This window comes from Monomorium pharaonis, chromosome 6 (assembly GCF_013373865.1).
Source record: "Monomorium pharaonis isolate MP-MQ-018 chromosome 6, ASM1337386v2, whole genome shotgun sequence".
NCBI lineage: Eukaryota > Metazoa > Arthropoda > Insecta > Hymenoptera > Formicidae > Monomorium > Monomorium pharaonis.
In genome coordinates, this window is record NC_050472.1 from 6,260,283 (window position 1) to 6,277,669 (window position 17,387).

Sequence of the window (17,387 nt, forward strand, 5' to 3'; positions counted from 1 at the left end):
GGAGCGAGCAGGAAACGAGTCACACAGGTCGCTTAATGTCTTCAACAAACAGCACAATATTCCATTCCGACATGTGACTCAGACATTATGATACAAATGGAGATCAGATCTCCGGCTCTCGAGTGTGGTCGCGATCGGAGATCATCGTACCGGAGGCAGTGGACGGCGGGAGAGAGTGGAGGAAAGAGCGCCGCGTGTGCAACTGCGTTTTTAATTGATGCATGCCGGGGATGTTGAGGTACAAATCGCCGTTCGTGCAGCGCAGTACCACTTACGTACCGTTACGCTGCATGACCGGGATTATCGTCGCGCGTTAGGCGTTTATCGTACGGCCATTAGCCGCCGGCGTTCGTTATCGCTCGCGGATCGCTCGAGGAATTACGACAACGTTTCGATAATTAGCGCGACAGCAGCGCGAGCATGTCGACGACATCTGGATCGCCGCCATTATGGATCATTAGCTCTGATCCAGAACGCCGGGTCCATAATCGTGCTCCAAAGTACCAACTCGGTTGCGTTATTTTAATTAAAACGGGTTTTAATATTCATAACGTGACATTAGGCGGGCTTGAGTTTTCTGAGGAATATAATAAAAAAAAAAAGGATATATTTTTGTAGGATCGGATTTACGATTATCCTTACTTTTTCTCTCGTAAGCTCCACGCAAATTTCACGTCACGTTATCACGGCCGTGACTTCGTCGTGAATGAATATCAAACGCGGTCATCGATTAATTCCTTCGCGAAGGCTATAGGCTTCGCGATGATTCATAAAATGGTTAACGACCATTCTCCTCTTCCTCCCCTCTCCCTCACTCTCCCCCGACAATTATCGCAGGTTCATTGTATGCAGAATAATCTCGGGATGAATTGAGCGCGGTATCATCGCGTACGGCACGCTATAGTAATGAGAAAATGAACGCGAATGCTGGATAATGCGAAAATTGTTTGGCTCATTATCTACGATGATTTTTCCTCGGAATTTTCCTCGGGTAGCCGACAAGAAGCTAGGTTGCACCGAAGGTCGAAAATCCTCTCGATGCCGATGCTTAATCGAGTGGATCGCGTCTACAGAAAGAGAATATTTGTGTCGAGCATTACATTTGCGTAATTATTAATCATTATATCGATAATGTACTTCCAATCGGATATCTCGTGAATGCATACTTCGATATTTACTTCTCGTGATATTTCTCGATGAACCGTATCCCTTGTTTTTTTTGTATTACAGTGCTTTTAATGCGGAAATCCATTTTTTTGCGGGTATAACAAGTGTCAACAATTTTTTGACGTCAGAAAATGATAGCAGAACTAATGGTACAGGCCACAAAATTTGCGGAAATGACATAAGCGAAATGCTTTCACGCCCGCGGGACGTTCATAAATAATAACGCGGACATAAATTTAAATTTAACCTGACAGTCATGGAAATAAATCTGAATGGTGGTGTAAAGGAGTTTGCATGGACGGTAAAAAAAGGAGCACGTAAAGAAGAGGGAGAAGGGAGAAAGGACGAGTACAGGACCAAATAAATAAGCGGGACCGTTTTGGGGCTCGTCCGAGGGCCGATGCTAAACTCGGGTGTGCTGTATTCTTCGAGATTGAAATTTTACCGTCGACAAGCGAACCGATCTGCTTTTGTGATTATTTTTGCATAGCATAAACGATTTTTAGATGCTCCTTTTAAAACGATCTGTGTGTGCCACAATACGTCACGTATTTATGGCAATCAAACCATAATTTCTTATATTCATATTGGACTGAAAATAAACCCAAAATTTATAATACAATGTAAAAGAACTTTCGTGTATTAAATTTAAAGCGATTAAAAAGGTAACGAGGTAGAGAGAGGGAAAAAAGTGTTTGCAAAAATAAAGACAAGATTAAATTTAAAAGTTATAATTTTATTCTTGCATGATAGTCAATAAACTTTATTCTTCAATTACGAATGTAAATCAATTATAACTTTCTATAAAATTGTACAAAGACTTGCTAGATCGGAAACTACATTTGCTGTTCTCAATTAAAAAATAAAAATATAAAAATATTTCAGTTATTTCGATTTCCTTGAAAGCACACGATTAGTCATAATTTTTTATATCATTTGCCTGCGTATCTTATCGCCGTTGCAAGGAACGACGTTGTATTTTCGCGTAGGACTGCGGCATGCCCCGTCTAACTTTACACCGGCAATATTTACTCGCGGAAATAACCTCGGGATACGCCTCGATCTATCTCTCGCTGATCTTCATTGCCATGCGGGATTGCGCTTCCCAATTAAACGGGAGTGACGACCGATTCGAGCGCGGCACCCCGACGCGCGTGCGAGCGGCATGTTGCATACACATTACGCTGACGTTGATTTGCTTATGCAGGTGCTCGAGGAGTCGGACACGTCATCGGAGATAAGCTGCAGGAAGGACGCTCTTAATCTCGAAAACGGCGACTTCAAGACCTCCATCGAGAAGGCCATCACAAAGTTACCGAGGATACAGCACTTGGTGAGAAATTAACGAACGTTCTGCATAGTTAATGCGACAGCGATCACGTAGTGATTGTTTGCACAGCTTGTCTGACGCCTGTCTGGATCTTTTTTTTTTGGATGAATTGTATTTTATTCAATTTTAATGGCCGCGCGAAAAGTTTTTGCAAAAGTATCCGGTGTAAATATAATTTACGTTATTAATATCGAAATATTAATTTTGTAACATGATCTAACTGTCTCTTTTTTTTATCTGATAAATAATTTGCATGGGTATTCAGAGCGAGCTTATTTGCATGCGATGCATAATATATCGATTTCATCCGCGTCTCGCGTGTGGAATAATCGCGTTACGCGCGTTAGCGAAACACGTCAGTGGAAAATCCCGGAAGTACGTTTCCTTAACGCGAAGGAAATTTTACGTCAGCGGTAGGCGCGAGACACATTAATTCCAGGCGACGTGACGCGTCGGAACGTTCACTCTCGCGCATGCGAATTAGTAGCTATTTTTGGACAGTTTTCTAAGATGCAGCCTTTAACCCTCTCGACTCCTCGCGCAGTGTCACGAAGCTGAGAAACCGCCGCCGCCGCCGCCACCGCTGCCGCCGTCCCAGGAATCCAGATGGGAGTTTCCTAGAGATAAGCTTAGATTACAGACAGTCCTCGGGCAGGGAAACTTCGGCCAGGTGAGAAGATACTTCCTGCGGCATTCCTGTAAAAAGGAAGGCCTGTAATTTGCGGCTGATGTCGGGGTGGATTTTACGAAATGCCTGAAATTCATGCGGGAAACGTAATCAGTTTGCGTACCAAGTTCAACGGTCCCCCCCCCCTTTCCGATTTATTTATCTCCCAAGCCACTTTATCTCTTTTACTTGCGCAACGCAATCCGCGCCGATTTCAATAGTAATAACGGCTCTCGATGTGTTGCCATTTGCGATTGTGGCCGTCGCGCTTATTTATACGAAATACGATAATAACCAGTTAATGTAATATTAGTATAATTGAATTGATTATGCAAAATCGATTGTGGGAAAACTTGTGGGGAACGTGTAATCTATCGCGATAGATTTGTTTTCTAATAGTGGAAAGACGGAACGGGCGGCTCGTATATAATTGGTTTCCATCGTGATTATAAGTTTCTTCGTAGTAGCGGCGATATACGTTTCTAATGACGTAAAAAAAAAAAAATCGACCCGATCAATCATAAATTAGAATCCGCGATCTTAAATTACCATTTATCAGTAATCGATTTATTTAGAATAAATACATTAAAGATACAAGAATTGATCAGCTATACATCGTAAACGAGAAAATTCTTTTTAATAGTTCAATAGATATTTGATTTCCATAAGTTTTTATTAGATTTGATGGATTTTGAAATACGATCGAATTGAAATGTCAGGTGTGGAAGGCCGAAGCTGACGATTTGACAGGCCATCAAGGCACGACCCGATTAGTGGCGGTGAAAACCGTCAAAGAAGGCGCCTCCGATCGAGAGAAGGAGGATTTGGATCGCGAACTCGAAATCATGAAAACACTAGGCAGTCATCCAAACGTCGTAACACTTTTAGGCTGCTGCACCGAAGAAGGTAAGTTCTCAACATCGATCTATTTATTTTATTGTGTTTGATGATTTTTCCGATGTAAACTGTAATGCGGGACTTCAATGCAACTATAAAGACTGAAATTTTTTGAATTATTAAAATACAAAATACCAACAATTCTTCAGTTAACGTAATAAACAGATGTTTAATTAATGTTTATAATTCTAATAGAAAGGATGATAAAAAAGCAAAGTAAAATTGCTCCTCGCACGCTGAATTTCAATCAAAAGCAGAATGCTTTTAAATATGGAAAAGGGAAAAGTGTACAAGATTCACAATATTAATTTAACAGCCGACCTCCCTCGAACGTAATTGCTCGGAAACCGTCCGACCGTACGTTGTATCATCTTTTTTCAATTAACGAAAAATTACTTTCATCTCGGGTCTTGCATACGTTGCGCATCCGGCCGGTACGGTATAATCAACCGAAAGGCAGAAGTATACCAACCATATGGCATCGACACGTACCGACGGTGCGTGCGACACGCATCGCGCGTATTTCCCGCGGAAACGCATCCTCGCCGCGCGGTCCCCCGTGCGTTTCGATTTGCATCGGCGAGGCGCAGCCGGCCGGCGCTGCACCTGCAGCACCGCGCGCGGCAAACCCCCGGGTGCTCGGTGAATCTTCCTCATTACCGTCTCACTTATCTGCGACCTTGCATGTCGCCGTATTCGCGCGCGCGCGGGTCTTGGCAGCGTAAACTTTTATAAAAACCGAACGGCGCGTTTTAAGTGCCGGCACTTCGACGCAGAATGCACGGATCGCCGGTATATAGTAATTAAGTAATCAAGTCCAGTCTGAGAGAGAGGGAGAGAGAGAGAGAGAGAGATGCAGAGGTACAGCCGCGTCTGGATTGCGATTCCTCCAATCGTCCGTCGCCGCGATGCGTTCGCGATGCACCAGTCGTCCTTGTCATTTAATCGAAATTCGCGGACGAGAATAATGAGATAGCGACCTAAGCTCATTTATTTAATTTGCAAACATGTCCCCGTGTTAATAAATAGTTAAATAAAACAATTTTTATATCTTTGTCTCGTCTGGCGTATATACACGATTTTATTGCCTTAGACGCGCCCATATTATCAATGCATCGAAAAACATTTATTGCTTTTTTAAAGCGCATATTTACATTTCACATTAAAAACTAGTAATTTATCCGTGTAAAATGCGTGTGAAATGCATTTTGCATTTTTTTAAACAGCTGTTGAATGCCTTATTCACATAGGTTTTAAGTGGTTGCATAAGAAGACAGTTTTACGGGGACGATTAAACGGTCTGCATGAAAATGTTTGTCTTTACTGCGATTGTGCTCGCTTGGCTGATAAATTAGACAGCCATTATGATAATTTCATGAGAATCGCTTTGTTTTGCACCGAGAGATTTGTCCGTTTCGTTGTGTTGTTATCCATGCCGTAATAAATAATTACAGTTAACAAGCTTGACAACTGCAAATTAAGTCGTCGTGTAAACAATTCATGTATTATGTGTTTTTTTTTCCTGTAATGTTGTTTCCTCGGCGTTAGATAAAAATTGTTTGTCTCGAAATCTGGCTTCATGGGCGCAAGTAAAATTAATATTTTTTCAATCAAAATCAATCTCTCACTTTACGTGACGTAATTTGTTTTTCAATGCTAATCGCGTAAGTCTGCATAAATAAAAGTATCTGTGATTGCATCTATTTGCAAAAGTGTAATCGACGGATGGTTCTGTTGTTTTATCGTATCTTGATTGATTAAAAATCACAACAATCCTGCTTCCACAACCGAGTCGAGGTAATCGATGTGCGGAAGCTTCATTATTGAAAGTGTATACGCAATTGGTAAATAATTTTCTTGCAGGTAAATGGATTACTCTTTTGAAGATCAGTCCTTATTACGAAAAATTGCGAAGGGAAATTGATTATATCTTTTCAGAACTTTAATAATGTTCAACAGAAGAAATATTATAAAATATTCCGCGTACAGTAAATAATATTTTGTTTTTCTTTCTATAAAAAATAATTTTTATCAAACATGTATGGTACAAATTTAATCTTTAGCAAACATGATCACGCAAAACAACATATACATACATTACAATATATTCTAAAATTGTTAACTTAAATAATAATAATAATAATAATATAATTTTTGTTAATTTTACGAAGGGCGTATGTGCATATTTTTGTAGCTTAGAAATTAATTCATTGAGTTTTGCATCTTCCGGTAGATGAATTTACAGTAGAGACGTCAAAAAAGGTCAAGCAATTTTGCACGTGTCGAGATGAATCATGGAGAGGCAGAAACCATTATACGTCTTTCTCTTCTTCCATGCGTTGTTCGATATCGTCAGTCTCATCGTATAAATTTCCATACGCATCTCCGCGAAGCGCCTGTTCACGGCACAATACGTTTATTAAGTAGATATCTTCGCGATACGGCCGTTCCATTCGTGGATCAAAGGAAGCTAAATAAAAAAAGTTAACTGCGATACGATCTGGGCGGATCAAGCGGATGATCGATCATCATTTAAGGACAATTCAATGGCGTTATTGTTTGTTTCAATTAAATAAAAATTGCGTTATTACTTTTAACTGAGAATGAAAAAATATACCATTTAAAGAATCAAGCTACTTATTATAATCTTATTTCGATAGAATTAATGTAATATTTTTCTTCAATAAGAGTAAAAATCATCAAGAATCTAACATTTTGACTGAAGAAACATGAATGTTAGGATATTAATTGTGTTTCACTCCCACGAATAGTAAACCGAATGTAATGGAACTAATTAGCACTTAATCGCCGAAAAAAGCTTGTTTACGGGGTGGGGAGGGGGGATAGGCTTGACGAAAAAAGAAAAATACTCGTTTGATGGGCTCGCAATCGCAACGATAAAATGTTTATCGCCGTTAAAGGCCGAGATGATTGCTGTGGCAAATCGCGGACTTTGGAGGAGTGTCTGCATCTTTCGGGCGTCGCTGACGCATCTCGGGGAGTGGGCCTTAAAGGGTTTCTAGCAGCGCTCTACCGTCGCACAATGGCGAATGTGGTAGGTACCGGTGGTCCAGGAATACGAGACGAGCCACCGCATAAAATTTACGGCATTTAAATTTCGGCCCCATCGCGTTTATCGTTTGCGGCCACGTCCGAATTTCTTTCCGGCGACGTTCGTCAAATGGAAAGCCCTTTGACCGTTTTACGATCGCCGTTCGGACGAAAATAAACCTCACGTCGAACGTTCGTGCTTCGACCGTCGGGAGAATTATTAGCGAGTGGTAGACACTGTAAATTCGACACCTCACATTTCTCTCCGGTGTATCGGGAAAACGAATTCTTCATTTCGTCCATCTTAGGAAATTGAGTAATAATATTTCCTACGCGTATTGCGCGCGTTAAGTTTACGCGTTAATGTCTGCGATGAAGACATCATCTCGTTTGACTGCGTTGAATTTTTTTGCCGCGAAACAATTTCCTTCGCGTTCGAAAACTGCTTCGTATTCGATAAAAACGATGAGCCCCTCTCTCTTTCTCTTTCTTTTATGTAGCCATCCGTTTTTTTTTCCTTTTTGTCCCTAATCAAGTTTCGGCTTATTCGCTTTCACGGCGACGCGCATGAAATAGGAACAACATTAAGAAGCGGCATTCTTTAAAACCTGCGAGCGCGGTGTCTTCTTTTTAGACGCGAGTTTTTCATGCGAATAATATTCTGGAAATTTAAGAGACTGATAGCATGATTAGGTTTAGGTGTTTTGCTTTATAACGAAACTTGGTCTCACTTAAATGTTCCTGATATTTTGCGTCAACATTGTGAGAAAGAATTGTCTTGAAATTCAATGGACTTAATTGCACGTCATTATGATTTTCTGTTTAAAAGCCGTCGATTTGCGTCAAAATCTCCAAATGCCATCATGTTTTGCCGACTGTCTCGGCATGTTTGCATACGTAAGATTAAAATGGGATTCGAAAGAAAACTTGTTTCAACGCATCGATCGAATATATTTTCGTGCCTGTGACGGCGTTTTAGCACGCTTTGCATTTCTATCAATATTACATGCGCAAAATATGATCCACGTGAAAATGAAACGTGAACGATTCCACAGCCCACGTATCGCCATTGCGCATTCGTATCGCCTTGCATTCGTCACGGCTATTGTATCGCGCGCGTGCCTTATCGATCGACATAGGCGCGGATTCGCGATTTTTGCAACGAAGGGTGGAGTTCAACAAATTCAACGCGCACATTTGAAAATGAATATATTATGTGCCAACGAGAGATCAACAAGCGTTGCTCTTGAAAAGAAATTATTTTCTTTGTATGCGGTTGTCTCAATTCCATATTTTCAATTGCAGTTTTTTAGATATACATTGCAGATAAAATATATAAATATCTAGAACCAGATTTTTATTTTTAATTAGTCGGTAACGCGAATGAAGAGAAAATCGTAGTAAAAAAATTTTTAGAATTTAATTTTTAGAGGTAATCTTTTATGTAATTTTTTTTTTCATTTTTTTAAAAATAAGTTATATCGTAATTGTAAATTTAACAGTAATTTTTAAAAATTTTAATTGTGACGGTTTTGTTGAATTGAACTGAAGTTTATTGATATATTAATATTCGAGTATTGGCGTGCATATACGTAATTATGATGCAACTTATTTAGTACGGCATCACGATAGTAAATTGTTAATACGTGTTAATAACGCATGACTTGATCGAAATAAACATAAGCACGGTAATTCACTTTAAAAAATATACTAGCGTGATTAATTCGGAGCGTATGAGAGGGCACGCTGACACATATTACTTGGCGAACAAAAATTATTAGACGGGATGGTAATATCGGTCTAATACGCGAATAACGATTCAACGCCGCTGACAAAAGGGCTCCATAAGTTACAATCAAGCGGGTACTAAACGAGGGTTGGTTCTTCCAAGTGTCTCTTAAATTATTTCGAACGTGAAATATTTCTTCAACATCCTCGTCACGTGTTGCTCTAATCATTCGTGCATCTTTTTATCTATCATTGTTACATTAAAAGCATAATTATTAAATGTAATAGCATACAATGTTACTTTATTAAAATAATAATTAAATATAAAAAATTTTGTTCGATGATATATGTTACACTATTCGATATCAATAATGATAAGTAACTGCATGTGTTAAAAAAAATGTAGTGACTTTAGTAATAGCTGTTTAATTAAGGATTTTTTAGCGGCTAACAAATATTTTGTTTTATAAAAACAAAAAATTTTAAGTTGAATCTGCGAAATTCATTAAATAAGAAATTTTTTTGTACTAAATTTTTTCATAGTGTACGTGTTGTAATTTATTTCATTAAATACTAAGATGTACTGATATATTTAAACAAATTATTGTTTTAATGAACATTATTTTATTATTACGCATAGTTCATATGTACATTTGTAATTTTAGGGTATTAATTATTAGATATTTATTTTTCGATATATTGTAATGAAACACTGTAATGTCAATACAGTCAAGAAAAATTTGATCAACCTTGGAAATCATAAAGGAGAAAAATATCGCTTTTGTCTAATAAGCGCATAGTAATGTTTTCAATTTACCGAACCGCGACAAAGTGTACCTTGAACGATAATTTGCAATTGAAGCAAATCCATGCATACGGCGCACCTCGTAATACTACATATATGTTTGCTTTGTCCCTTAAAAATGCATTACTCATTTGAATCGTGAGTAAGAGTTGATGAATAAGAATTATCCTTCCTCGATTGAGATCCCCTTACTCGTAACACAGAAGCGATACGCTCCAATGCCTTCTTCCATGAACGAACATAAAGGATTCAATGCGCGCGATTTTCTCTGATTGCAGAGCCTCATTATCTCATTCTGGAGTACGTCATGTACGGGAAACTGCTCGCGTATCTGCGTGATCACCGCACCAGGCAGTACTTTTACAACTTCAGCGAGGATTCAGCAGCCTTGACATCCAGGGATCTCACGGTTTTCGGTTATTGCGTGGCCAGAGGCATGGAGTATCTTGCATCAAAAAAGGTACGAATATTTTTAAGATAGTTCTCAATGTAACATTGAAATTTATCAAGATTTAACTCTTTCTCTCTCTCTAATGATACAATTAAGATTAAGGAGATTAAAAAGAGAATCACAATTAAATCTCTGCTTTAACGATCGTGGGAACGTCTGATGTGTTTTTAATGTTCATATTTCATATTTATGAATAAAAGTAAAGATTCTCATATGTCCACATAGAAGAGACAGAGTATTCTTTTTTACTTTCTTTTCCGTTTTCTTTTTAACGTGCATCATTATATCAAATCCTATCAAAGAATCGTAATAAATCTCAGTATGGAATTTTTAGATTCGATGAAATCGCGACGCGACTGCATTGACAACATGTATTTTTATCTTCTCTTTTTTCGTGTATCTTTTTGTATTATATAATTTTATATAAATTTAAAAAAAACTTTCTAATGTAATTAAAGATTATTGTGATAGAATTTTTTCATATGTTTTTCATAAATGAAAAGAATAGCATAAATGTGTCTTTATTTTTTATATTTATAATACATCGGCAAAATTTCACTTTATTATATTGTAAGTATAAATAAGTCTATAAAAAACAGTTTATTGAAATAATTTTATTTATTAGTATTTAATGTCTCTAAAAATTTTGAAAATATTTCTCTTGTTTTAATAATGAATACTTTAAGTGAGAAACGATTATACAACTCCGGAGAATTTATAAAAAAAACGTTTTAAAACAACTCTTTATTAGTAAAGGCGTGTGTGATGTCATAAGAATAACACAAAATTTCACATTTCATCGACTATCGCAATGAATCGGTAGCAGACCTTGATGACGTTTCTTGTTTTTCAATGATGCAACATACACACATTACTAGGCCACTGTAATATCGCATCAGTTTTCTTTTTATGCACAACAGATGTTTACTTATAAAAATAAGAAATTCTAGGCAAGGTCTCGAAGTAATTATCGTTCACGAAGGAGAAAAAAAATTCCTTCTGCAGTACAATAGAAATAATAAAATCTTACATTACTATGCCGATACGTCTTGGTAGTCCTCGATGACGTTATGCCAATGATGCGAGATCGCTACAATGCGTAATAGCGCATGCTAACTAATTTTTCTCTATCACGCACGGCTTTGTAAACCGAAGGTTTCCCCCAGGTTTCTCGACGGTAGATAATTACTATTCTGCCGCAGAGAAGAAAAAGTAGCTTCAATTCTGATCGCTTGACAATCGCTTGGCGGTACTCGTTCCTCGAGATTTCTCTTCTTTCTTTCTTTGCGTTACATACCGCCGACAAGATATAATGGTGAAACCGCTAACAAGAGGGAAAAGGAATCGCGATAAATTTCGGCACGACACCTCGACAATCGATACGCACCGCAGCCATTTAAAACGCTTAGATACAGGCTCTCCTGTTAATCTTTCCACGTTTTAACGAGTCTCCGATGCCTTCGATTAATCGTTCGGCATACCGAATACTCTTTTTGAAGAATATGAATTTAAATATGAATAATTTTGACGGAAACATTCGAAGGAAACATTAGAAAATAATGCATTTAATGATTTACAGTCGCGTAAAAAATTTAAAAATACTTTTGATAGATTGTAGTAATTAGCATTTATCTTGTTCAGAATTCTCTGAGTTGTTAACTTCATTATTTATTAACGTCATTTATTATTTAGTTTCGTAAATCGAGATTTTTTTGTGACAACATGGCTTCTTAAATCAATCGGCATTTATTATTTGCGACACGGCCGCAAGTTTTGCACGTTTAACAATTTTTACGGTCAATTATTAAATTCTTCTACTTGAGAAACATATGATGAATCGTTTTAACTTTGCGCAATTTGAAACATAGTTAGGCAAAATTGCAGTTGTGTGCGATGATGCAAACACAAGAATTAATGCACGGCTAATAATAACGAACGAGCTGTACGTACTCATCCTCGTATAGGATAAGTCATATCGTACGCGATTTTAATATTTCTTCTTCGCGGCGCCGAAGAAATAGTTTTGTATGAAGCATTTGCAGTTTCGAAGTAATATCTTGATAATTACGCTAGCAGATTTTTTTTTATCGGAAATGATTCAGTCATTTTAATTTCAGAAATTAAATTTCATTTTTCTGTATTTATAAAGATGGGACCTAAAATAAATTTGCGTTAATTTCTTACAAAAAAATGTTGCGAAAAAAAAAAAGAAAAGTGAGAATCTTTCGAGGCCGTCTGCCCATTGAAGGCAGCAGGGGAGCATCGACTGCACAAATAGTCCGCTAATGATGTTTAAACACAAACGTTTTCGCACAAGTCGTAAAACTTCCACCATCGCATTCGTTGAAGGATCTTTCCTGCTGGGAGATCTGTGTCACTAGGCAAAGATTTTATTTCTCATAAAGATCGAGTTCGAGGATATTTGTTTCGGTGTTTTTTCATTTGATTCGAGAGCGGCCCTCGAACGGCGTTTTTTTTATAATTGGCGCGATCTGATTAGTTTCGTGACCAAGATATTGTGATTTTGTAATAAATTATGGACAAAGATTTTACGTTGTTATTTGTACATCGTCAAGAAAACAATTTTATAACTCTTAAATTATAGAGAAATTTGATGCGCAAGAAAAATAATTTTATTTCAAACTTTTATACATGGATATTAATGTCACATTGAACAATTTTGATTTCTAAACTTCGATTCGAACTAGCTATTAACAATAATATTTAGTATACATGTATCTGTTTAGAGGATTCAATTTTATTACGAAATTCTTAGGTAGGCTATCACAACTGGCTTCCGATGATAATATATTCAGGATCGTAATACGTATGCCGCGATAAACAAAAAATTAACATAACGCCGACGGAATGTTTGCCACGTGATACGCGTACCGCGAACCGGTATCCAAAAAATCCCGCCAATATTTTTTGCAAACAGTCGAGAGACGCAGATTTGTTGCGCGGTCGGCGTGCCAATTTATTCCGCTCGATGCGCATCATCGATTAAAACTGGAATATGCCCGTGCGAGCGCGGCGGAGTAATTTTTTTCTTCTTTTAATTCCGAAACTCTCTCAGAGGCGATTTGCGCGTCGTATTCGTACGGTGTGTGTTCGGCGAAAGAACACGTGTAGCGGCTCCGAAGAGGATGCACCTGACGATTAATAGGCAATTAGGGAAACAAAGAGGCCTCCCGCGAGCGCCCGATCGTCTCCGTCAAATGTCGAATTACCAGTTTCCGTTCGTGTAATAGCTTCCAGGAAACGCGGGGCGGCAAAAATTATTCTCTCGGCTTTAATAGACAATTACGTAGCCGCGAAATGATAGTGTATGCACGCGTGCCGCCGGTATATATCCGCAGCTGCGCGAATGCAGTGCGTGGATGCATTCTGGATGCGCTCAAGCTCGAATGCGATCCGCGCGGCGTTTCATAACCGCGTCGCATTTGCATCATCCCGGTCTCGTTGCGTATAACAATTATCATCCTGGTTTTCTCGTTGTGGCTTTCGGAGTCAATTGGCGGGACTTCATTTGGCCGAATGGTTTGCACGCTGAATGGTCAATTAAAATTTAATTAATAGTAATGCCGAGGCTGCACGAAATCGTTATGGCGCAACACGAGTGCCACGCGATCCTCGCGATCGAATTACACGTACCTCGGCGTTTTTTTCCCCCTCCTCGCACTCGATTTGTCTCTTTTACGTTCGACGCGAGAACATTTTATATAAAAAAAATCACTATGTGCAAAACGATAGTAGCCAGTAGCAGCATAGAATTATACCGTAAGTAGTACAAATGCTACGGCAATTTGATGAAAAACATAGCGAAAAGTTTTGTAATTCCTCCCTTTTCTGCTTATCATGATATAAAATGTTCTCCGTGTCGGCCAGGCAACCGTGCAGATGTTTCTTTCACCTGTCGCGCTTGTGCGCGCTAGACCAGAAATTCAGATTCCCGTCTATTTACTCTTCTTTAAGATATCCTTGCTTTCCAGCAGTTGAGCATACATATCGGCATTACTAGATTTATCGGATCTACCGAGCAGCGCTCTCCGGCTGTCGCTGAAATAATATTTGTCTTCGCACAGACGCGATTCCCTTTTCTTTGCCGTGAATCCCGTTTTGTCGCTCGCGCTCTCAAGGCTGAATTTTTTTCCTTCCGGAGACGACCCGACCCGGCTGCACCGAACTCGTAATATAGCGTGCAATATTTCCCCATCACGCGGGCAGACCGTAAGCAATCGCAGACGTAATGGAACATGGACCTCTCGAGTTGGCCCGATCGTTTCATTGGTGTGACTTGGTTCTCTCGTCTTCTCTGTGCAGATCATCCACCGCGACCTCGCCGCCAGAAACGTCCTCGTGGATCACAACAAGCTGTGCAAGATCGCCGACTTCGGTATGTCGAGGTTCGCCAACGAGGACGGCGAGGTGATCGAGACCAGACACGGCAGAAACGCCCTGCCCATCCGTTGGATGGCCCCCGAATCGTTAATCTACTCCTTGTTCACGACGAAGACCGACGTCTGGAGCTTCGGGATTCTGATGTGGGAGATTGTCACTTTAGGTAGGTGTCTTTCTCCGCTTTGAGAACTAAGTGACTTGCTTTGATAGCTTGTTGTTTGAATAAATATATATATATTTTTTTTTGTATTGAAAGTCCCTTAAGATAAATATGAAAATATTTGAGAATTCTCATTTGTCATCTCGTTATTATTTGATGTGAAAATAATGGTGCACACATTGCAAGTTTATACTAACACTAGTGTAAAAGTATCGCTGAACGGATGCCAAGAGAAACATTAATGCAAACTTATCCTATTAATTTTATTTAATTAACAAATAGATGGAAGAAAGAAAAGTTTATCTATAAAATGTAGCGTTATTAATATGTGTCGTCAAAATATTATTGTGATTTTCTAAATTTTTAATGTATCTCGTCTATATCAATTAGAAGAATTCGATGCATTACATATATACAACTGATAATCTTAAATACCAGGAAGAAAAATATCTATTTTGTTAAAGCTTTGTACTCTAATTAAGGAAGAGTATAGTTTCCTATTATACTGATATCCTGTAATAATCGCACTACCTTGTGCTCTTAGGTTCAACACCGTACCCGGATATGACGGCGCGGGAAGTCATGCGGAACGTGCACAACGGTTATCGGCTGGAGAGGCCTTCGCACTGCCGAAGCGAGCTCTTCAGGGTGATATCCAGATGCTGGCACGCCGATCCCGACCGCAGGCCAGAGTTCCAGATCCTGCGCAGGGACCTCGCCCAGCTGCTGGAGGATAACATGAACGGGCACTACGTGGACCTCGAGAGCTTCGCCTCCGAGTGCACCGATTGAGAGCGGCCGGCGAAGGAAACTCATCCTCGATTACACCGGGAAATGACCGAACTCACGTTTGGCACAGACGTTAGTGTCACGTGAGGGGGAGATTTTTTTATGTATCAATTTTTAAAAGAGCGACTTTTTCCTTTGCGGTGTAGAACATAATTATCGTAAGAGATTGAATTTTGCGAGATCTAGGACGCCCTGTGTCCTGTTCTTAATTTTTGAAATTTGTAGGAGTTTTGTATGAAGCGTGTTTCGTGAAATACGCTTGTGAAAGTAGAATCGCCAACTACTACTTAGGCCTACTTGGGAAATTGTTCAACTGTTGTTGAAATTTCCTGATCCGTATGTAAAAATCGCAATCCGTCCGCAAACTCAAATTCGTCCAGTACATTTGCACAGGGTCTCATTATCGTTGTGCAATAGCAGAGTGTAATGACAAGATGCGATGTTAATTTATTATTACGTGGATACGACATGTACTCGGCAACAACGTGGCACGTGCATTCGTAATAATTGCGAATAAATTTCCATCATTGGATGCTTCTACGATTCGTTGAAGTGTAATTAATTGTGCGATTTTTATCTTGCTGAAGTACGCAGAACGTAGAACACAGGAACGCTGTAACGCGCGATGCTGTGATAAATGACGAAAAAATAAAAAAAATTACATAAACGCAATGCTAAGGCGCATAAAAAATTAATAAAGTCCGCAAAACATAAATATTCTAGAATCCGATAAATAGCATTTTTAGTTACGTACGACATATCGTTTGTTAATTCTCACATTTCTTGTCTGAAATTAATTTTACTTGGAAACAAGAGAATGTATACATATATCGGGCAATGATTTTGAACAATTGATGATTTACATATTTTGATGATTTGCTCTCGTGTAATTTATTTTACATAAATTATTTTTTATTTTAGAAAAGCATTTGCGGATATTAATTTATATATCGGAATAATAGCGGATATTACTGTTAGTGGAAAGTTTGACTCTGAATTTTTTATATTCATTTATTATGGCGAACGAAAGAGAAGTCAATTTGCAGAAAGACTTGGTTCTCCACGTTAAACTTGAACGACACAACAACGAGACTCAGCTCTGCGTCGCGACATTTGTATATACTGTAATCCTTTGCGTAATATATACACATATAGATGTAAAGATAATTGTTATATTTGCCGGAAATCAAAAAGAGATGCCCCTTTCTACGAAACGCATTAATACTGTAACAATAATTCCCCCCTATTAATCGTTTGTTAGTTATGTGTATTTCCAATCGCGCCCAACGCGTTTATTCTTAATCATTCTAGTCTTTCGCGTTTTGGGGCGCGGATCGGTATAGATCGGTATACATTGCACGCTATTTCCCTTTTTCATTATTAACTTTCATAATCGTCACCAATTCGCTCGAAATGGCGATATCAGCGACATAATACAATAATAGATCGTGGTTTATTTAAAAAAAAAAAAAAACAACACCGATTTAAGCCCCGTTGTCAGTTGATTATTATATTAAGTATTTTTTTACCTTGCTATCTTTTCTTGCAACATTGTTTCCGCTCTTTGATACGGGCTTGTCTCCGTTTGTCGTTATCATTCGAGACATCGTTCTCGGATATATCGCATTTTGCGCGTCGCTATTGCGAAAAAAATAGTTATGACCAACACACTGTATGTAGATTCGATTGTATTAAGAACTTTTGTCAGTAAACGTTGTGGAAAAATTTAACCGTTTACACATTTTATCAATTAAATCTAATTTAGCGCGTAATGGCTCGTTAATTTGTCTCTCCAGATTCGAAGGCGCGGTGTAAAATTGTAAATCATCGTGTGCGTGCATACGAGAATATCTTCCGACTGTCACTTTCTTTGTAAAATGTTTAAAATAGATAATCTCGGAAACGTGAAAAACGACGGCGTGAGTTATGGCGAAATCGGCA

At 38.6% G+C, this 17,387-nt stretch overlaps 1 protein-coding gene across 1 annotated transcript in view; it reads left to right on the forward strand.

Annotated features, from left to right (window-relative positions):
- LOC105829189 (mucin-19) overlaps window positions 1-17,176 on the forward strand; it is a 204,078-nt gene extending 186,902 nt beyond the window's left edge. The window contains exons 3-8 of the mRNA XM_036289136.1: window positions 2,375-2,500; window positions 3,042-3,167; window positions 3,884-4,070; window positions 9,924-10,105; window positions 14,420-14,660; window positions 15,202-17,176. Coding sequence (XP_036145029.1) covers window positions 2,375-2,500; window positions 3,042-3,167; window positions 3,884-4,070; window positions 9,924-10,105; window positions 14,420-14,660; window positions 15,202-15,449 — 1,110 coding nt within the window. The 3' untranslated portion in view covers window positions 15,450-17,176. The remainder of the gene's footprint in view (window positions 1-2,374; window positions 2,501-3,041; window positions 3,168-3,883; window positions 4,071-9,923; window positions 10,106-14,419; window positions 14,661-15,201) is intronic.
- Window positions 17,177-17,387: the final 211 nt, after the last annotated feature.